Source organism: Mobula birostris, chromosome 22, assembly GCF_030028105.1.
Source record: "Mobula birostris isolate sMobBir1 chromosome 22, sMobBir1.hap1, whole genome shotgun sequence".
In the NCBI taxonomy this organism is placed as follows: domain Eukaryota; kingdom Metazoa; phylum Chordata; class Chondrichthyes; order Myliobatiformes; family Myliobatidae; genus Mobula; species Mobula birostris.
Window position 1 is genome coordinate 24,496,143 of NC_092391.1, and position 24,145 is coordinate 24,520,287.

The 24,145-nt window shown below is 39.4% G+C and overlaps 1 protein-coding gene across 1 annotated transcript in view; it reads left to right on the top strand.

Annotated features, from left to right (window-relative positions):
* LOC140186081 (fibrinogen C domain-containing protein 1-like) overlaps positions 1-23,853 on the top strand; it is a 33,762-nt gene extending 9,909 nt beyond the window's left edge. The window contains exons 3-7 of the mRNA XM_072239946.1: positions 1,709-1,865; positions 8,659-8,795; positions 17,172-17,268; positions 22,609-22,788; positions 23,580-23,853. Coding sequence (XP_072096047.1) covers positions 1,709-1,865; positions 8,659-8,795; positions 17,172-17,268; positions 22,609-22,788; positions 23,580-23,839 — 831 coding nt within the window. The 3' untranslated portion in view covers positions 23,840-23,853. The remainder of the gene's footprint in view (positions 1-1,708; positions 1,866-8,658; positions 8,796-17,171; positions 17,269-22,608; positions 22,789-23,579) is intronic.
* The last annotated feature ends 292 nt before the right edge of the window (positions 23,854-24,145 follow it).

Consider the following 24,145-nt stretch of genomic DNA (forward strand, 5'->3'; position numbering starts at 1 on the left):
GTAGGGATGCAGGAAAAGTGACTAGGGGAGAGGTAGAAGTCAGATGAAGCCTGAACAACTACTTTCAAACTCACATCATTCTCCAATCATTTCTATTATTTTCCACTGTGGGCTCTGCATTTACATAGTGCCATATTTTCACTGCAGTAACAAGGGGTCAAATTCAAATCAGAATCAGGTTAATATGATCAAATAATTGGAAATGATAGAGCTTCATTGCTGGACATTACTCATAGTCACAGGATCACACTTGATAAATAGTTCTATTGGCAGAGAATTAGTTGCCCATTTTGTAGTCAGTTCAGCTTTCTTTCCTGTTGAAGGCAATGGTGTCTCAGTGGTTTAGCCCTCTTACTTTTGATTCAGAAGGCATACTGCAGAGACTTGAGCACAAATTTAGGCTGTCAAGGTGTGTGTGTATGTGTTTTTACACATGTATATTTGTGTGTGTGTGTGTGTGTGTGTGTGTGTGTGTATATATAACATATATATATATATATCTATATATGTGTGGTACCACTTGGCGACAGCTGTATAGGGATAGGGTTTGTATTCTGGAGATGGAAAGAATAACCAGAAGGCAGCAGAAGAGAGCCGGGAGAAATGCAGCCATGGTTGCCACCAACTACCACCACTGCCACACATACATGTCCCACCTGCTATAGAGCTTGTGGGTCCAGAATAGGACTGTATAGTCATCACAGATCTCATCATTAAAGGAGTGGACGTCGTCATCAGATTTCGATGGACAACCGAAGAAGATATATATATATATAGGTGTGTGTGTGTGATGGTGCACTACAGCAGTCTTTTTCTGTAGGTACTCATTCAGAGCAGTTAGGTTTTGATATCCAGGATTTTGATCTAATTATGGTTTCCATTAGAATTTCACGTTAACATGATGTGACTTGGAGGGACATGTGGAAGAAATGGCATCCCATCTGATGTTAACCTTGTTCCCCTGGGTGGTAGAGATTTAGGTATGGAAGATGTTGTTGAAAAGAAAAACTTTGGCAATTCTTTATGTTGCCTACAAACTTATAGATGGGACACACTGCACAAACAGGATACGTTGAACATGAAGGAAGTGAATATTTAGGGAATGGACAAGAGGACCACTTTGTCTTGAATGCCTTTGAGCTTCATGAGTGAGTAGACATTTTGGCATCATATTCTTGACTTTAGATGGTGGAAAGATTTGGGGAATTCACAAGTGACATAAAGCAAGAAACCAGTGCCCAACTTGTTCTTGTAAGCATTTGTTTCTGTGGTTGCTCAGTTCAAATTTCCATTAATTGTCCTCCTCAGGATGGCAATAGTGGACTTATTCATCTTCTGAGGAGGTACAGTGCAATTCAACACCATGCAATAACCAAAAAGAACACCATTGCTTTCATCAATATTGCAGCAACAGAGGATGCTGTTGGGATGAGAGAAGTTTTCTGTAGAATTACAGATATCCTGATATCCTGGGGTCTCCAGTAGTTATAAGTGCAGCAAAAGCTATTAATTATAATAAAAATAGAAATGTGGGATGATGAAGAGTAATAAAAGGTCTGCTGAGTTCTATGACTGGTGTTAGAAAATAGGGCATGTCAGAGAGTGAGGAGTGCCTTTAGTGGCAGGATATTCCAAGACTCCTTTAGGAATACAGCCAAGTGTTGTCAACACCTAAATTATTTTATTGTACTATTTCTCTTCCCCATAGCTGCTCTCAGACAGTCAGGTTAACTTGGTTAAAGTCGTAGGGTCGATGAGTGATGCATTGGATTCTCTCCAGAGAGAACAAGGAGCCTTAAAACCCCATGTGAAGGCAAATCTAGTGAAAGGACCAACCAAACATCGCCCCAAGCATTGCCCAAATGGTAAGTATGATTAATGCCCTCACCTTTATTTCTGCTGGTACCCTGCTCATTCTGCCTTATCTGTTAATCATTCCACCCCACTTTTGTGCAACTCTTCCGACCCGTGCTTCTCCAAATCTGACAGAAAGAGAGAAAAGGAATTAATAAATCAACACATTAACTGTCTTTCCATTGACCCATTCATAATCTTGAGATATTGCAAAGCATTTACTTCAAAAGGGCTGCAGTCATTGTTGTCTGATTAAAATCTGTGACATCCAAATTATTCCCATCAAGAAATCATACGCAACAACGTGCTGATAATCAAATAGTTATTTTAATGAAATTGAGTGATGAAGCTTGTTTTTAAAATAATGCCATGGGATCTTTCAAATGCGCTAAAGGAGAAACACTGTTGGATATCTGTTCAGTAGTACATCTCTTCCCCAGTAATGGCACAGTAAGCATTAACCTGCTTCAGATGAATGAGCAGGTCACTCAGCTCCCTTATACCTGTTTCAGTATTCAATAAAATTATAGCTAGTCTTTTACATCAGCAGTATTTTTCTAGATAGTCTTCACATTCTTTGATTCCTTTAATATCCAAAAAATTATTATCTTTATCCTGAGGAGAAGCTTCCACATTTCATTTGGGTAGTGAATTTCAAAGATTCATCACCTTTTGAGTAAATAAATTACTATTCCTTTTTCCTAAATAACAAAACCCTTGCTTTGAGACTGTGACTTCTGAAGAGGAAACATCAATTCGACACGTATCTTACCAAGCCACTTAACAATTTTGTATGCTTCAGTGAATTCATTTCTCATTCTTCTAAACTCGAGAGAGTGCAGGCTCAGTTTGCTTAATCTCAGCTTGTATGACAAACACATCTTTCCAGCAACCTGTCTATAACAATGATTCACATACAAGTTCACCTGTCATTCTGAACCTTTCACTTCCTCACCCCTGTCTTTCTACCTTTTCTACCGAAGTGGTTAACATTATAATTTTCCACATTATTTTCCACCTGCTTTGTCCTTGCCAATTCACTTAGCCTATCCCATGAAGACTCTCTCCATCCTTACAGTCCACACCATCGACTAATTTTACATCATCAGCAAATTTGGGAATGTTAGACTTGATACTCTACTTCAAATCATTTACTATATATATATATAGTGAGCTCTTGGTCCAGCACTGACTCATGTGGCAACCTACTGGTTGATACTGTTGATACTAGTTGATACTACCTCTTTGCTCCTATACTCAGCTCCCCTTGTTATGAACGCCAACATGCCATTAGCTTTCTTCACTGCCTGCTGTACCTGCATGCTTACTTTCAGTGACTGATGAACAAGGGCACCTAGATCTCGTTGTACTTCCCCTCTTCCAAACCTGACACCATTCAGATAGTAATCTGCCTTCCTGTTCTTGCCACCAAAGTGGATAACCTCAGCCTTCCAACCCAAAAATAACCTGTTTATTCTTACCCTTGATTTCTCTCTATTAACCAATCCTCAGTCCTTACCACCATATAACATCCAATATACACTGTACCATCAGCTCTGGTTAACATGTGGAACCTCGTTGCACAGATTGGAAAATATAAAATGTATCACCACAATTTAACAAGAGGGAGAAAGGCATCAAAAATAGGGGAAATGCTGTAAATTATTAGTTCAGAAGTGGAACCAGATTCCTGGAGAATATTAAGAAGCTCAGATAGAGGCAATATGGACATAAAAGAGAAATCATATATAACAAATCCATTTAATTTTTTTATATCTCTTGTCCATCAACCTTAGATAAGCAAAAGCAACATTTGAATGTATAGATCACAATGAATATAGTAAAAATGAAACAAAGATGATACTGTGCCATGTAGGTTGTTATAAAGGCAGGTATTCTACATATTTGGTCAAAATGGTAGATATTTAGAAGCTTTTAAAAGAAGACAAAGATTTAGAAAGGTAATTTCAGGTTATCTGAAAGCATGGTCAAGAGGAAAGAACCAAAGGAAAATGGGAGCAACACACACAAAATGCTGGAGTAACTCAGCAGGTCAGGCAGCATCTATGAACTGGAATAAATAGACAATAGACAATAAGTGCAGGAATAGGCCATTCAGCCCTTTGAGCCAGCACTGCCATTCACTGTGATCATGGCTGATCATCCACAATCAGTACCCTTTTCCTGCCTTCTCCCCATATCCCTTGACTCCACTATCTTTAAGAGCTCTACCTAACTCTTTCTTGAAAGAATCCAGAGAATTGGCCTCCACTGCCTTCTGAGGCAGAGCATTCCACAGAACCACAACCCTGTGTGTGAAAAAGTTTTTCCTCAACTCCGTTCTAAATGGTCTACCCCTTATTCTTAAACTGTGGCCTCTGGTTCTGGACTCCCTCAACATCGGGAACATGTTTCCTGCCTCTAGCATGTCCAATCCCTTAATAATCTTATATGTTTCAATCAGATCCCCTCTCATCCTTCTAAATTCCAGTGCATACAAGCCCAGTCGCTCCAATCTTTCAACATATGACAGTCCCACCATCCCAGGAATTAACCTCGTGAAGCCATACTGCACTCCCTCAATAGCTAGAATGTCCTTCCTCAAATTTGGAGACCAAAACTGTACACAATACTCCAGGTGTGGTCTCACCAGGGCCCTGTACAACTGCGGAAGGGCCTCTGTGCTCCTATACTCAGCTCCTCTTGTTATGAATGCCAACATGCCATTAGCTTTCTTCACTGTCTGCTGTACCTGCATGCTTACTTTCAGTGACTGATGAACAAGGACACCTAGATCTCGTTGTACTTCCCCTTTTCCAAACTTGACACCATTCAGATAGTAATCTGCCTTCCTGTTCTTGCCACCAAAGTGAATAATCTCACATTTATCCACATTAAACTGCATCTGCCATGCATCTACCCATTCACCCAACCTGTCCAAGTCACCTTGCATTCTCATAACATCCTCCTCACATTTCACACTGCCACCCAGCTTTGTGTCATCTGCAAATTTGCTAATGTTACTTTTAATCCCTTCATCTAAATCATTAATGTATATTGTAAATAGTTGCGGTCCCAGCACCGAGCCTTACGTACCCCACTAGTCACTGCCTGCCATTCTGAAAAGGACCCATTAATCCCTACTCTTTGTTTCCTGTCTGCCAACCAATTTTCTATCCATGTCAGTACCCTACCCCCAATACCAGTTGCTCTAATTTTGCCCACTATCCTCCTATGTGGGACCTTATCAAAGGCTTTCTGAAAGTTCAGGTACACTACATCCACTGGGTTTCCCATGTCCATTTTCATAGTAAATTAAATGGTCGATGTTCTGGGTGAAGACCCTTCATCAGGACTGGAAAGGAAGGGGGATGAAGCCAGAATAAGAAGGTGGGGGGGGAACAGAAGGAGTACAAGCTGGCGGGTGGTAGGTGAAACCAGGTAAAGGGGAAGGTAGGGGTGGATGGGGGAGGATGAATGAAATGAGAAGCTGGCAGGTGATAGGTGGAAAAGGTGAAGCGCTGAAGATGAAGGAATCTGATAGCAGAGGACAGTGAACCATGGAAAACGGGAAGGAGGAAGGTCACCAGAGGGAGATGATGGGCAGCTGAGGAGAAGAGAATGGGTAAGGGGGGGGGGGGGGAGGTAGAATTAGAATGAAAAAGAAAACAGGGAGAGGAGGGAGAAGTTACCGGATGTTCATGCCATAAGGTTGGAGGCTATCCAGATGGAATATGAGGTACTGTACTACTCCTGCAACCTGAGGGATGGATGGTGAGCATGTGTGAGAGGGAATAAGTTTTGTTGGTAAAGAGAAGGAAAGAGAGGGAGAATGGGAGCCAGCACGGACATGAAGAGCTAAGTGACCGCTTTCTGTGCGATCATATGTACAAGGTAAGACAGTTAAGTCTGACATAAAAGAAAGGATTAGAATTGATTAGGAATAATTTGGTTTGTTCTTCTCTGGATTTTAAATTGCCATTGAAAGCACCGCATTTACATTTCAGAAACATCATATTCATGCAGTGCAGTGTGGGTGATTTGTGAGGAGCAAGAGTATTCCCTTTTAAAGGTGATAATTGCAGAAATATATTTTAAGCAAAAAGTGTCTCAGAATCTGTATTTAAAGCCAAAGTCTGGAGCCATCTGTCTTCATTTGTAACAAGGCAGTTCATAATCTTAATTATTTTCATTTCACTCAAAGTTCTTCAACATACTTCAGGTACAGTGGGAGGGAGAAGGTGGGGTGGGAGAGATTGCCCCTGTGTCAGTAAGTAGTGGATGAATCCCATTCAGAGATCCAAATACACTATCCAGGCAGACACTCGCAGAACATTATATGCTCTGATACAACATTTTTACTGTATGTCAACTTGAATTAGTTCAGACATGTAGAGTTAGGGAATAAGTCGCAGAATGGATATCAAGCTGGATACAAAATTGAAAAACAGTATGGAACTTAAAAGTAGTAACTCCCATGATGAAAATGTTCTTTCACAGGGATATGCCGCCTTTTACAAATATAACTTGTATTCAGAAATGTCAACAATTTCCAATGGCAGAAAATTAGAGGTGTGGTGAGTACTGAGGAGAGCTGCAACAAATGCATGAAGATAAGTGTGCAGAACAGTCAATGTGTAATTGAGAGATGAGCTTCAATATAAGTTTGGGTGAAGTCAAGACATGGAAGCCATGTCTTGCTCAGAAATTAATGTGGATGTGGGTTGAGGAACAGTGTGTTTATAGGATAAATATCACTAAAAGGATGCTGACATGGCCATCAACAGAAACAAACAACACATTAAAATTTATTTCTCAAGAAACAGAATTGAAAAGCAGAGAAATTATATGGAAACTTGATGAGGTTATTCTTGGAGTATTATATAACAGTTCCGGTATACATGTTATAAAAGTCATATAGGGACACTACAGATGGATAAAAATAACTACTAGAATGTTATCAGAACTCAAAGAATTCACTTAATGAAAGAGGTAAATGGGTCCTTTTTTCCCTGGAGAAGAGACTGTTGGGAATTTTCATGTTTAACAGGATAGATGTAAAGAGAATGTTTCAGTTGCAAACAGTACCTGACTAGGGTCCACAAGATACTAAGTAATGCTGCAGGGAATTCACAAGGAACTTCTTTCTCCAGAGAGTGGTGTGAATGTGAAACCAGGTATCACAAGGATTGGCTTAGGCAAGTACGACAGATTCAGCTAAATAAGCACAAGGGAGAAAATATAGCTTTTTATTAAAGTGATTAGATGAAAAGGGGTGATAGGAAGTCTATAAATGCCTGAAACAGCAGTTTCTATGCTATTGCTGTTTTATAATGTTCTGTAAGCATTAATGAATCAGGTTATTCAGTAATCTCTGTACCTCTGTTCCAGCTGCCAAAAGCAGAACTCCCTGATGGTCAAACACTTTAATTCCGATTCACATTCCCATATGTTGGTCTATGGCCTCTTCTTGTGTCAAGATAAGGCCACCTTCAGGGTGGAGGAGCAACACTTTATATTCCATCTGGGTAGCCTCCAACCTGATGCCATGAATATTGATGTCTCCTTCTGGTAAAAATATTTTTCACTCCCCTCTTTCCTCTTCTTCTATTCCTACTCTGGCCCCTTATCTCTTCTCACCTGCCTATCACCTCCCCCAGGGTCCCTTCCTCTTATGGTCCATTCTCCTCTCCTATCAGATTTCTTCCTCTCCAGCCCTTTATCTTTCCTACCCACCTGGATTCACCTATCACCTTCTAGCTATTCTCTTTCCCTCCCCCACTTTTTTTTTATTCTGGCATCTTCCCCCTTACTTTCCAGTGCTGAAAAAGCACCTCGGCCCGAAATGTCAGCTGTTTATTCATTTCCATAGATGCTGCCTGACCTGTTGAGTTCCTCCAACATTTTGTGTGTGTTGCTTTGGATTTCCAGCATTGCGGACTTTCTCATTTTTATTATTCAGTAATCATCAGAATGATCAAAATGCCTGCCATTTTTTCACATCAACACAGTAACATCTTCTGTGTATCTTGAGGCTGTGAAAGATTCTTCACAAGTGAAAGTTCTTTCTTTCAGCTCCTCATTTGTTAATAATCATTGTCATTGTAAGATTGGTAGGGCAATATGGAGTATTGAGGTACCTTGATATATGAGTCCAAGGATCACTGCAGGTGGCAGTACAGACAGAGGAAGTGTGAAGAAAGCATAAGGGACACTTTCCTTCACTAGCTGAACTATAGAATTTAAGACCCAGATGGTTATGGTAGAGGTTTACAATGCACGATTCAGGACATAAATGGAATGCCTTGCACATTTCTGATCGCCGGAGGAATGCAGAGGAGATTCAGCAGGATGTTATCTGTGAAGCAATCTATTGGAAATGAGGAGACTAGACTGGCTGGGTTTGTTTTCCTTGAGATAAAGAGGCTAGGGTGGGGGAGGCCTGACAGGGGTATTCAAATTTGTGATGTTTTGGGATACATTTCTCTATTTCTAAATATATAGGTTTGGGGTAAGGAGTAAGAGCTTAGGAGGAACTAACTGATGATAGAATTAGAACACACAGCTTGAATGGGTGGTGGAGGCCGGTACTCCCACAGTATTAAAGAAGTATCTAGCCAGACACTTGAACTGCCAGAGATAGAAAGCTATAATTCAAGTGTTGTAAGTGGGATTAATACGTACTTGATAATGGGAATGTGGTGAGAAGGGACTGCTTCTGTGCTGCATGACTTTTCATTTCTGTGATAAAAAAATTGCAGGTTATCTAAACCCTCTCTTTTTTTCTTTGGAAATCCCTTGCAGACCCTCGCCCCAAAGACTGTTATGATATTTTCTTGAGGGGGCATAAGGAGGATGGAATATATTCAGTTTTTCCTACCCATTATCCAGCAGGATTTCAGGTCTCGTGTGACATGACGGTGGCTGGTGGAGGCTGGACAGTAAGTAGCCAATCTGCAACTGAAAAATGATAGAAATCTCTTTTTTTTTGTGGAACTCCATCCCATGTCCCACATCCAATTTCATTCCCTCATATCATTCAATCCATTCTATCATATTTCCAAAATGTTCATTCTCCTAATCCATTCCACCAAGTCATACAATCTAACTCAATTTTAGAATCTAGAAGATACAACAGTACAGCATAGGAGCAGGTACTTTGGCTCAAGATGTCTGTGTTGACCATGATGCTACATTAAATTAATCCCATCTGCCTGCATATGATACATATCCCTTCATCCCCTGCATGCTCATTTGCTTGTCTAAATTCCTCTCAAATGTCACTCTCTTACCTGTTTCTACCAATCCCTGGTAGACCACCACTCTGTGTAAAATCCTGCTTAGCACATCTTCTTTAAACTTTCTTACTCCCACTGTAAAGCTATCCCGTCTGGTATCTCACACTTCCATCCTGGGAAAAAAAGATATTGTATACATTATCTGATATTAAATGGAACCATTGAACCATTACACTTCTCATAATTTTATAAACTTCTCTCAGGTCTCCCTTCAGACTTTGACCCTACAAAGAAATCAGTCCATGTTTGTTCAACCATCCCTTCTAGCCAGTACTCTCTGAACCAGGCAACATCCTGGTGAACATCTGCATCCTCTCGAAAGCCTTCCTGTAATGCAATGACCAGAACTGCACACAATACTCCAAAAATGGTCTCACCAATGTTTAAAACAGCTTCCCAATTCAATGCTCCAACTGATGCCGTACACCATCTCCACTTGTGTTTCCACTTTGAGAGAGCTGCTGACTTGTATTCTGAAAGATCCTGACATTTACTTTACGATTTCCACTGGCATTGGACATCCCAAAATGCAACATTTTATTTTATTCTAGTTCTACATACTTTCAATCATGCTGATAATCTATTCCATTTTAGTTCCTCAATTCTATAGTTTAGTTCCTATTCAATTATGTTTCCCATATTATTTCATTCTGTCTCCCAAATACTATTTCATTCTCTATCTCACTCACTCCAATTTCATCTTCACATTTTATCTAATTCTCCACTCTTCCATTTTATTTCCTCAATCACAATCTGATTATATGCTCACAAACTAAAATTATATCATCACTATTAAAATTTCTAAGCCTCATATTTCAAACTATTTCAGGCTTGATGGTCCTTAGTGACCCAAATCTGTCCGCTGAATGTCAGCAACTGATTCACCAAGCCCAGACAATTTGATTTTATTTTTTACATTTTAGATTGTTGTTCTCTAATTTGTCCTGCTTGGTTGGCCTGGATTTCATTTGGAATGGATTGCTCTTAGTGCCATTGCTTTATTAATGGTTGAGTCTCAATTCAGAGCAATGAGATCTATTAATCAGCAGCTTGAAATGTAATACTGAACTCGCAGCAATGAAACAGGCCATTTGGTCTATTAATTCTCCATATGAGCCTTCTTTTACGTTGAACTATAAAAAATATTCTTCCATTCCTTTCTCCTTCATTTACTTTTACAACTTAATCCTAAATGGCTTTATGCTGTTCACTTTAACTACTTGTGATAGGTACTACCAATCCTAAATCTCCAAATAGATTTATCACTGATAAATTAATCTTTGTTGCCTTAAATTTGGCATTCTTCATAAGTGAAAACATTTTCTTTACATTCATTCTTTATGTGCTGTGTCATCCAGCATAGGCAATCACGATCTTTCCATGACCATGATTGTTCTTGGCAAATGTTTCCACAGAAATGGTTTGCCATTGCTGCCTTCTGGGTGTTACGTACCCCGTAACTGGGTTGCCAAACCAGCAGAAATGGACCACTTAGTTGGAGTCTGGATTACTGGAACTAAGAAAGTTTTATTAAAGAAATAAGTAACACAGTACTCTAATCGTAAGGATATAAATTCAACAGGTTAGCAATGATAAAACACATATGTACACAGAACTAGGATAATAGGAATCAATCAAGCTCTATCACAGTCTATGGGTAAAATGATCAGTCTCAAGTGACACAGAGTTCAGTTCAGCTTAGTACAGTTTGCGGTAATCACTGTTGTGCCGTTGGAGAGAGAGAGAGAGAGAGGATGATATGCAAATCTGATTCAGACAGACCTTGATGTTCTTCGCAGTTAGCTTTCGGGCGAACCCTTTTATGTTTTCTGTGGTCACTGACTGTGACCTCTCCGTTCCGGATACGACCATTCTTCCGCGGTGAATCCGGCACCCAGGCAAGGGCGGACACACACACACCAGGTTCCCACCGATCGTACCTTTTCACCCTGTGCATCTATGGTTGGTGCCCGCGACCAGACCTCCAACTCCCACCAACTTGTGGGGGCACACCGCTTTTCCAGGGTCTCGTTATCTCGTGATCTCGTGGTGCGTCTGTCTTGCCTTAGCGAACCTGTTCTTTTTATCCCCCTGCTGGGGTATCGCCTGTCCATCAAACTTCAAACAGTTCAGGTTCAAAGCAATCGGTCTGTCAATACTCGGACTGGTGTCTCTTTCCGTTATCTCTCTCTCCTCTCTCATTAACATTTTGAACGGTTCTCCATTTGTCTCCCTTATCTCTCTCATCAGCATCAATCTTCTGATAACTTGGTTTGTCGTCACATGGGCAATGTCGCAAGACAGGTGACCCCAGCCATTATCAATACTCTTCAGAGATTGTATCAGTGGTTACATAACCAGGACTTGTGATATGCACATATGACCATCCACTACCTACTCCCATGACTTCACGTGGCCCTGATTGGGGTGGGGGCTAAGCAGGTGCTACATCTTGCCCAAGGGTGACCTGTAGGCTACTGGAGGGAAGGAGTACCTTACACCTCCTTTGGTAGAAACATATCTCAACCCCACCACCCATATTAAACATGTTATATCTCTCAACTTGTTAATATGCTACATCTTAGAATGCTGTTTATAGAAGGAAAGAAATCTAATTTACTTATTAAACATCAGTATTACCTAACCATTGCCCTGGGGTTCTCCGGGGAGATCCAATTCCATAGACAGACCACACACTAACTTACTTGACCTTTTAATTTGAGTGCCCTGCCACAATTTGACTCCAAAGTATATCACCTCACACTTGTCAGGAGAAACGTCCACTTACCAACACTTACCCCAAATTTTACATCTGATCTATATGATGCTATGGGCATCCTTCCTCCCTTTCCACAACACCACCATTTTTGTCATCTGCAAACTTAATCATTGTGTTTTGCCTGACCCACTGAGTTCTTCCAGCATAGTATTTGTCTATCTATTCCAAGTGCTGGCATTTTCTCTCTGATTACCAGTGTAACTCTTCCACCCCCTCCCACATCTGAAACTTATATACCCTGCAACTTTAACCTGCCCTTCTGTCGAACACATTTCTGTGATTGTAATAGTATTATAATTTTAAGAGCTGATCCATGTTCTAAGTTCAGAAATTTACCTGTGAGCCTCCTTATATTAAAAGACCTCCACTAGACCTCCCATTTTTCTTAACACATCGCTGTTTGCTTTATACAAAACCTATACAGTATACATAATGCTTGAGAAGGTAGTGATCTGGAGTCATATTACCTATTGCAATTACCAGATGGCATTAGGTTGGTATTAACTTCTTTTGACTTCATGGATTAGCTCTCTTTAGCTACTACTATGAGAATATGAAACCAGTTATAGAGATATAATTGTAGTGACTTTGATTCTATACTTGCATCTTGTCTGTTACCTTTCTCCTATTACTTTATCAAACATGATTACCTTCTCTCTTTTGTCATTTGCTTGGCCCCCAAAGGAAGTTAAATTTATTGGCTGAGGACTGGATGGTTGGTTTGATCTATATCAGTGAGATCTTCAGTTATGTTCTTCATCACCACACTTCAAACCTGTGTATTCTTTTCCTTTGTCTCTTCTGTAAAATCCAGCTTTCACACGTAGACAATGCTAATGCAAAAACCAGGTTTCTTTTCATTTCTATGACTTGTAAGGACACAAATCGGAGAAATCAAAAGGAGCAGGAATATGAACATACCGGCACCTGCAGGGGGTAGCAGCCCCACATAATCATTAAGTGCGTTAAGAATCCTCGTGTGTGTACACTTGTGTATTATTATCTTTTTAACTTGCCACTTCAATAACGATCAAACTTTAAATTCCTGTGCATTCAACAGAAATACCTTTTTTATTGACATTGAGAATCAATCTTTGCTTCATATTGTTTAGAGCACACCATTTTTATTTTATGGTAAGTTTTTTTTATAAACCACTTAAAATCTTAAAGCAGTTTGAATTCCCCAGGTTTGCCCATCACATTACATCGAGATCAGGCTGCATCATTAGAAATTCTATTTGCAGTATCCAGTTGAAAGCAGTCATTCATGTACAAACTCCCCTTCCTGTGAGCCCAGTCCTTGTTTATTCACCAGTCCCTGATAAAACACCCCAGTGTAAGCCACAGTGGAACTCTGTACTACTGCATTCCAGGCCTCTTTTGCATTATTAGATTTTTGTTGTCTTACAGCTGGTGTCCACACCTGCATGTCTAGGCTTCCATACTTAGAAATTCCCTCCGTGAACTTTTTCGATGAGCTAATGCATGAACTCAACAAAAGATGATAGCAATTTAATACCATCTGATAATTACAATATTAAGATTCAGAATCAAGTTTATTATCACTGATTGATAAGATGTGAAATTTGTTGCTTTGTGGCACCAGCACAGTGCAAAGTCATATAAATTACTATAAATTACAAAATACATAAATAGTGCAAAAAAGGAATAATGAGGTATTATTCATGGACCATTCCAAATCTGATGGGGCGGGGGGGGGGGAAGAAGCGGCTCCTAAATTGTTGGGTGTGGGTCTTCAGGCTCCGGTACCTCCTTCCAGATATAGTGATGAGAAGAACCCATATCTCAGACATTGTGGGTCTTTAGTGATAGATGCTGATTCTTGAGGCACTGTTTCTTGAAGATGTCCTCACTGGTGGGGAGGGTTGTGTCAGTGATTGACCTGACTGAGTCAACAACACTTGGTGGTCTCCTATGATCCCGGTGAAGCAACCAGTCAGAATATTCTCCACCTTACACCGAGAGAAATTGGCAAGAGTCTTGGGTGACATAAGAAATCTCCGTAAACTCCTAACGAAGAAGAGCAGCGGGTGTGCCTTCTTCATGTTTACATCAATGTGTTGAGCCCAAGACAGATCGTCTGAGATGATAACGGCCAGGAACTCAAAGCTCCAGATCATAACACCCTAAGCATTATTTATAGAACAAAGACAGGTTAGAGAGCATGGGAGGTCTGATGGTCTAAGTTATAATTCATTTTCTTTGATTACTATAAATCATAATGAGATTATGTTAAAGGTGCTCTTTATGCACATTTAGGATATAGTCAGGTGTATGTCCTTATACACATACACGGCAGGGTAGCATAGTGATGGGTGCAATGTTCTACAGTACCAGCCACCAGGATTCAATTCCCGCCACTGTCTATAAGGAATTTGTATGTTCTCCCCATGACTGTGTGGGTTTCCACCCACCGTCCTAAGACGTACCGGTTGGTGGGTTAATTGGTCATTGTAAATTAGGCTAGGATTAAATTAGGGGAGTGCTGGATGGCATAGCTCGATGCACCAGAAGAGCAAAATCTGTGCTGTACCTCAATAAATAATCCTTATTATGTATGTTCAAGTTTCTCTTCAAATTGAAATTTGTGAAACTAAGTGTATCTGCCTTCTGATTAATGGGGGTGGGGGGAAGCACAGTAACATAATGGTTAACACATTGTTTTTACTGCACCAGCAACCACCTGTCAGTAAGGAGTTTGCTTGTTCTTCTTGTGACTGTGTGGGTTTCCTCTGGGTGCTCCGGTTTCTTTCCACATTCCAAAGAAGTATACGGTTAGGGTTAGTGAGTTGTGGGCACGCAATTCTGGTTCTGGAAGTGTGGTAACACTTCTGGGCTGCATTTAATTGTATCACAAACAAGAGAAAATCTCCAAATGCTGAAAATCAAAGTAATACACACAAAATGCTGGAGGAACTCAGCAGGCCAGGCAGCATCTATGGAAAAGAGTAAACAGTCGACATTTCGAGCTGAGACTGATGAAGGGTCTTAGCCTGAAACATCAGCTGTTTACCAGAATTGCGTGCCCACAACTCACTAACCCTAACCGTATACTTCTTTGGAATGTGGAAAGAAACCGGAGCACCCAGAGGAAACCCACACAGTCACAAGAAGAACAAACAAACTCCTTACTGGCAGGTGGTTTGTGTGTATTACATTTCATTGTACGTTTTGGTGTACATGTGACAACTAAAGCTAATCGTCTCCAATCATCAGTGCCTCCAATGGGTTCAGAAGTTCAGCAACAAATGATGGAAATCAGGGGCAAGGTGTAAATCTGCTGAATGATATTCTTTGTCTTGGCCCAAAACATTGAATGTTTATTCCTCTCCATAGATGCAGCCTGCTAAGTTCTCCCAATATTTTGTTTGTTGCTCTGGATTTCCAGCATTTGCAGAATTCCTTATGTTTATAATAGAATTATGACATATGTAACATGCTCAAAGGACTGAATAGCCTTCTCCTCTCCTCTGAAACACATCACTAGCCGCTGTCCCTGTGTAACAGGCTCAGAGTACGGGGAAAAAGCACCAACAGATTTGATCTTTTCCTCAGACATTGGGGAATTCCATGCTTTCAGACGGAAACACTTATAAGGAATATACACTCAGTGACTATTTTATTAACTACCTCCTGTACTTACAAAAGTAATAAAGTGGCCACTAAGTGTACATTCATGGTAATCTGCTGTCGTAGCCTATCCACTTCAAGGTTTGATGTGTTGTGATGCTCTTCTGCACACGATTGTGGTTATTTGATTTACTGTCGCCTTCCCAAAAGTTTGAAACACTCTGGCCATTCTCCTCTGATTTCTTTCATGATCAAGGTGCTTTCACCCATAGAACTGCTGCTCACTAAACATTTTTGGCTTTTTTTGTACAATTCTCTGTAAACGCTAGAGACTGCTGTGCTTGAAAATCCCAGGAGATCAGCAATTTCTGAGACCAACAATCTGGCACCAAAGATCATTCCACAGTCAGTCATTTAGATCACGTTTCTTCCCCATTCTGATATTTGATCTGAACAGTAATTGAACCTCTTGACCACGTGTACATGCTTTTATGCATTGAGTTGCTGCCACATGATTGGCTGATTAGCTATTTGCATTAATGAGCATGTATACAGCTGTACTTAATAAAGTGAGTGGAAAAGGATTTTCCACCCATTAACACTTCATTGCCTGGTGAACTTTTTAATTAAAACAGGTTTGGGAGGCAGGATCTGATCCCCATCATGGCTCCTGTCATACTCCATTACAGTAGGTGGCAGTAATGCACCTTCCTGATAGGTGCGAGTCTCCATTAGCACAAAAGAAAGAACACTTCCTTGCTTCACATGAAAAAGGACAAGAAGAAAAGGAAACAATTTTAGCAAAGTCCATTTGTGATTTTCTTTTCATCATGATCCTCAGCTTTGGTAATTACCTCATTGTCCTATCAAGCCTAAGTTTTAATCTTGTAATGGCATCACAGGTCCCCATTCATTGACTAAGCAAATCTAGCACTTCCACAATTTCTTCCCACTTCAAAGAAGCAGTAGCTTTAAGGCAAACGCTAAGATTAGTTTAGTGAGGTGACGCTTGAGATCTTTATAAGAGGGTTTGAGAACTTTGCAGCAATTTTCTTCTTCACATCTTTATTTCCTGTTGTTGTAACAATATATGAAGTGGTGGAGTGCACTGATTCAGGGTTTCAAATTGAAATGTTGGTAGTTCCTTTTCACCCGTCGATGCTGCTTAATGTGCTGTGTTCCTCTGGCAGATTATTGATGCCTTCAGCTCAATCTTCTTTAGAAACTTACAATACCTACCCAGCCTCTCCTTGTTTTTTTGTAATGATGAAGATATTTTTTTCCTTTGCTCTCTGATGCAACCTTTGATCACATTGTTAAGCAGTGTGGAATTGATATCAGTCCTGAACCGAAATGATTACTGTTTTATATTTGTCCCACTCTTGGTGTCGTTTTTTTGACTTGAAATAGAGACTTGGAATATAGAGAATCCTTTGTACTCCTCTTAAGTATAAAGAATTATTTTAACCATAGCCCGCTCTCTGATGTGCTGAGTATGAAAACTCAAAGTTCAGCTTATTGTTATATACACCATTTTTGTTAGGGTGGGTGAAGGACATGCATCCTATTTACTACTTTTGTTACAGATGTTGACTAAACCTTGAGTGTTCAATTTTCACATCTCCTTTCATCTTTTTGTGCATTTGCAGGTATTTCAGCGCCGGAAAGATGGGTCAGTGAATTTTTTCCAAGGCTGGGATGCCTACAAAGATGGATTTGGAAGAATAACAGGAGAGCACTGGTTGGGTAAAGAGAAAAATGTCTTATCTGGGAAAGGATGCTGTGCAGTCCTTTCAAGGCTGCTGAGCCATTCAATTATATCATGCCTGACCTGTATCTCATTTCCATTTCCCTACCTTTGCTCTTTTATTTTTGATACTAACAAAAAACAATTGGTCTGAAGTCTTGAATGCACTTCCAGTATTCATAGATTTTTGTGGGATACTGGCCATGGTTGGGGGGGTGTGTGGAATGGGAAACCTCTCCACTTTAATTGGTTTGTTTTCTTTCCAGTATTATGGTGAGAGAGAAATGAGAGAGCAAAGACATTCTAATTCCTGTCTACAACACAGTTTCACAATATCAAGGAAGATTCCTTTTGTATCATTGCACACGTGCTTCTCTTTAGAAAAAAAAGATAATAATGTGGTTTATTAGATGAACTGGAAGCCTAGGACATTCACTACATTAAACATATCAATTGTGTTAATTTGGCTTGGCTTGAATAATATTTGTCAGTTCCTTAGAAGCTTGCTCTGTTTTGTGTTTATTCTGTTGCATGAAAGATCCCAAGGACTCTATTCCAAAGAAAAAGAAGAGATGCTTCTTGTATCCTGACCACATAGGTGCACAGAGGAGAGCATCCTAACTGGTTGCATCAAAGTTCAAAGTAAAATTTATTATCAGAGTACATACATGCTTGGAAAATCTATAGAACAGTAACTGTAATCAGGATCAAAGAACAACAAACTGTGCAAATTAAAATATGAATAAATAACAATCAGTTGTGAGAACACCAGAAATAGAATGAGTGTAGTCATCCCCTTTTGTTCAGGAGCCTGATGGTTGAGGGGTAGTATCTGTTCTTGAACCTGGTGGTGAGAGTCCTGAGGCACTTGTACCTTCTACCTCATGGCAACAGTGAGAAAAGAGCATGGCCTGGTATTGAAACATCAGTGCCCAGGAATGAAAAAGATAGTGCATACAGTCCAGTCCATCACAGGCAAAGCCCATCCGACCATTGAGCAGATTTACATGTAGCACTGCCATCAGAAAGCAGCAATTGGCAAGACCCACACCATGTGTATAAGGTGATAAGAGGTAATGATCCTGTGGATAGTCAGAAGCTGAAGTGGCTAGCACGAGAGGGCACAGTTTTAAGGTGCTTGGAAGTAGGTACAGAGGAGATGTCAGGGGTGATATTTTTAATCAGAGAGTGATGAGTGCATGGAATGGGCTGCCAGGACAATGGTGGAAGCAGAAACAATAGGGTATTTTAAGAGACTCCTGGATAGGTACATGAGCTTCGAAAAATATAAGGCTATGGGTAACCCTAGATTATTTCTAAGGTAAGGACATGTTCGGCACAGCTTTGTTTTGTAGGTTTTCTATGTTTCTATCCAGGTTATGCCCTTTTTTTGTTCCTACCATTGGACAGGAAGTAGAGAAACCTTAGGTCCCACATGACCAGATTCAGAAAGTTAATACCTTACATCCATCAGGCTCCTGAACAGGAATGGATAACTTTAATCACCACTATGTTGAACTGATTTTACAACCTACAGACTCACTTTCAAGGACTCTTTACAATGAATGTTCTCATTAATCTTTTTTATTTACACAGTTTGTATTCTTTTGCACATCGGTTGTTTGTTGGTCTTTATCTACAGTGCTGGTTTTTATCTACAGTGTTTATGTATAGTTTTTCATAAATTCCCTTGTATTTCATTTTTTCCCTGTAAGTGCCTGCATACTTGGATAATAAATTTACTTTGAACATTGACATATATCCCTCAGCCAACTTTATAATAGACAGTCTTCAGGCGCATTAAAGCACTTGAAGTACAGTTAATAATATAATGTAAAAGATCCAGCAAACATTGTTCATTCTTCAAGGGTTCAGAAACAACAATGAAAATTTATCATAGTGCATCTTTTGCAATTTTGATGTAAGAATAGGTGTTAATAACAACACAAGGAAGAACACATCTCTTATTCAAAATTGAATAATAGCATCTTTTATATTGACTTGAAATAGCAGATGGAGCCTCAGATTTATGTTTTAATAAGACAATGTACCTCCAGTATACACAATTCCTTCAGAACCATACAGGAGTGTAAACTTAGATCATGAACTCAAAAAAGATGGCCCGAGGAGAAACTTGGTCAAGCCAACTCAATAAGCCCCAGGCATGAAGCCACATCATAAATGAGAACAGATTGCCAAGGAAGCATCTAAAAAAGATTCATGATAGTTGGAAATGGGAGACAGAGATCAGAGAAAGGGCTAAAACCAAGAAGGAATGGGATTAGAGACAAGGAAGAAAAGAAATTGGGGTTATGATTAGAGATAACACTAAGTTCTGGGTTGTTAGATGGTAGGGAATATATGGTGGAATGGAAACTGCACCATTTGGGTCAGAGAAAAATTAGCGACCTGGAGAAAGGTATTTTAATGGGAAGCTTAAAATGTTCCTATAGGTTTAGATGCATCAGTAAGTAAAGACCTGAGCCATCAGTCCGTTCCAATTGACCAAATTCTTTGTGTCACAATGCTATGAGTAAAGGCACTCAGCTGGTAGTTTATTATTAACTAAAACACATACAACTTACGCTACAGGGGCTTCTTATGCCTGTCAAACTGATGATCCGTTTACATTACTAAGGTGATTCTTTGTACTATATTCTGCTGGATCAGACATTAATAATTGATACTTGCCATGCTGGCTAGCAATCGCTGATTCACTGAGGGACTTTCAACTCAATCACTTTCCAAATCAAACATTCATCCTGATAAAAGATTTCTTTCTTTCTTTAAATCAAGCAAGTATAAACAACTTAAAATGTGGACTTCCTTCTGCCCTCATAATTGATAGCATGACAATTTTCATAGAATTAATTTAGGTTTCCAGCACCTGCATTTTTCTTTAGCTTGCAAATGTTCCCTGAGAAAATGAACAATTGAATTAATTGAAAAATCAATTTCATACTGATCTTTGATTTTTTTTTAAAAAACAAGGATGAGACACCTGGCATCACTTACTATTTTTCTTTAATTTCCTGACTATGCTGTTCTGGAAAGCTTTTTTTCCAGTCTGTGTACTTAAACTTGGAATCAATCCACTTGTTTTATTTCACACGAAAAAAATCTTGAAGCCTTTCATAATAGCAGAATGACACAAATGCTTTACAGCCAATTACGCTTTTTTTTAAGTGGCAGCCATTTTGTGCTAAGCAACCTCCCCAACACACAATGGAATAACTGATTTTCTTTTTGTATTTGTATTTGATCAGCAAATATTGGCACAGGACTCTGTGGAGAACACATTGTTTTTCTTCAAAGAGGAATCTTTAAAGGCCTCCATTCAACATTTACCTGAAAAACAGCATCTACGGCAATACAAAACTCCTTCAGTTGTAGCAGTGGGATCCGCATGGATTATGGATTCCTCTGGGATCCCATTCTGCACAATAATTAAAATATCAAAAAAAACTGCAGATGCTGGAAATCTGAAATTAAACAGAAAATGTGAAGTTGGAAGCCAATCATGGACCATCTGCAGAAAGAAAAATAGAATTAATATTTCGGGTTCAAGACAGCAGAAATGGAAAGTAAGAAAACAAGTGTATTTCAAAGTGCATCAACATAGGACAGAGATAGATAGGTCCTTCCCTAACTCCTTTTAATCGCTCCTCAATGCAATCAACTTCTGCCAAATTCTACTGCATATTTATGCGCTAGGGACAATTTACAATGACCAATTAACCTACTAACCTGCACAATTTTGGCATGTTGGAGGAAACTGGAGCAACCAGAGGAAACACATGCAGTTACAGGGACAATGCATCTGAGACCAGGGCTGAACCCATGTCACTGGAGATGTGAGACGGCATCTCTACTGGATGCACAAATGTGAATATGAAAACAAAAGGAGAATGATGGAAATACCAGCTGATCAGGCAGTGTCTGTGGAGAGAGAAAAAATGAGTTAATATTACAGGTTAATAGTCTGACAAAAGAACCATCCAGTTCTGATACAAACAATGAATGCAAATTACCTGAAATTGTTGAATTCATTGCTGAGACCCATTTGCTACAAATTGCCCAGAAGGAAGATGAAATGCTGTTCCTCAAGCATGGTGAATAATACCGTAAGCTAGACGCATAGGTCAGGCTGGGAGTGGGATGGGGAATTAAAGGGAGAAAAAAATTGTATGCTCAAATTTGCCCTAATGGACTGAACTGAGGTGCTCAACAAAGCTCTCGTGAATCTGTGTTTGGTTTCTACATCTGAAAACCAAATGAAATACACAATAGCAAAATTGCAAGGTGAAATATCGCTTCATCTCAAGGATTGTTTGGGTTTTTATTTTTATTTACTGTTCTGTGTAAATTTTATTTTGGCTGACTGCCATAGATTAGTGAGCAATTGTTTACAAAATGTTATATAATGCATACATAATAAGTACAAAATCAGGTGCAATGCTTCACTTCAACCTTCTGGTTATTAATATCCATTTTCAATTTAAAATATGTTCCTTCGTCAATTTGTCACTCCACTGACTCGTATCAAATTCAACAGTGATGACACTGAAAAAACAAATTAGTCTTTGTCGCCTTCCCCTGTCATATAAATACCACCTTCTGTTCTAATTATCTCCTTGTATCTCCATTTCCCTCTTCTGCCCCCAAAAAACCTCATCCTGACACAAATTCTCCTACTTAGAAATGTCCCAGTGCCTCATGATAGCCTCCATGACTCTCAAGATCTCTCCTGCTCACAATAACTCCTAGTATCTTGCAGAACCTCCTGATGCTGCACAATAACCATAGCAAAAGTTACTAAATTTTGCAGTGAAACCCTGATATAATAGTAATACATTACTTATACACAATGTAATGTAATTGTCCCAGTAATTCCACATTTTAATAGTAGCAATAATTCAGGCCATCCAGCAGGTGCATTTACCTCTTAAACATCAGTATTCTCTGAAGTTTGTTGGAGCCATTCCATTTTTGTTTCTCTTGTCATCCCAAAAATCTATACAGACAAAAGAATTTAAAATCATATTGATATACATGTAAAACTTGAATGCAAAGTAAGTACATCCGAAATGTGGTTTCTATTGCAATGTCAGAAACATACAATTTTATTATACTATCAGAGCAATAATACCACTTTGTGAAAATGGTTCATATTGCATCCCAATGCTTACTAGCAGTCAGGTTTTCTGCTTTCGTCGATAAACTCAGATCTTATTGACCCACAGTTTATGCGGTCAATCTGATACCCATTTACACGGATAGTTCATGTTGTCAGCTTTGTACCCGCTCCTGATTTCCTGAAATTTTTTTCCACCTTTTAGGTCTGAAAAGGATTCATGCTCTCACCATTCAGTCACATTACGAACTCCGTGTGGAGTTGGAAGACTTTGAAAATAGCACTGCCTATGCACAGTATGGGACATTTGGGATTGGACTGTTCTCTGTTGATCCAGAAAGGGACAGCTATCCACTGACTGTGGAAGACTACACCGGAACTGCAGGTCACCATGTCATTTATTTTAACTGATCCATGGATTAGAGTGTCATTGAGAGTGACAGGGGTATTTATCAGGACATCAGGAGGAAGTTCACAGAGGACAAGTAAAAGATTTTCAGGAGGATGAGAAGGTTACTGTTGAGCATGGACATCATAGGAAGGGAACAATTAACAAGCAGTGTGATGAGATTAACAGGGAGTGCAGAAGGGAATTGACAGATTGGGGGAGTAGAATCGAAGGATGAGATCAACTGGAGCCATGGATGTCATGCAATCGTGCTTTCAGTCAATGAACTGCCTTTGAAATGAAGTCTATGATAAAGGATAGGTCATGGGTCCGCCAATTTTCATGAAGGATGGTTCTATTAACAACAATAAAATAACATGTAGTTAATCTATTTTCTTTGAATCAGGTCTTTAAGAGTTATCTTTTGTGCAAGACACCAGGGAAAACTCATTGTTCTTCTAAATAGTGATCATGCAATATTTTTGCATGTATCCAAGTGCAGAATGGGGCTCAGTTTAATATCTAAAACAAAAGATATCACTTGCAACAACAAAATACTCCCACAGTACAGCACAAGGAGTGTTGGCTTGAATTATGCACTCTCTGCAATGAAAATTAAACCCACAATCTATTAATCCACTAGCAAGGGCGACATTACTGAACCAATGGTTACAAACAGCAACTGGTAATGAGTTGGATATAATAAGATGGCAGGAGTGTCATATATGATAAGGTCAAGACTCAGGACTGTTCAAAGCAGTGCAGTAACATTATTTTTTTCTCTACAGGGGATTCCCTCCTGAAGCACAGTGGAATGAGATTCACCACTAAGGATCGGGACAATGATCTCTCCATGAATAATTGTGCGTTGTTCTACCATGGTGCCTGGTGGTACCATAATTGTCATACTTCCAACCTTAACGGTAGATACCTGAAGGGTCATCACACCTCATACGCAAATGGCATCGAGTGGACCTCCTGGACTGGCTGGCAGTATTCACTCAAATTTGTAGAGATGAAGATCAGGCCAAAAAATGGAGGCCAATAAAGAGAGGTTTAGCAATGTGACTTCAATCTTCAATCATTGACAAGTACTGAATTCATGAAACAGCTTCACTCATAACTTCAGAAAAACATTATATACATGTGAATACAGATTGTATGTGTACATGACATATAAGCACATGTCCAGTATGTAAGTGTATATACATTACTTACCAAAATGCAAATGTATTATTTTATTTAACATTTGCAAACACAATACATACATGTTACATTAAATACAGATGTTATTCTATATGTATGTACATGTATATATCTTATAAAGCTACCATGTAATGTGCTGATAGATCAC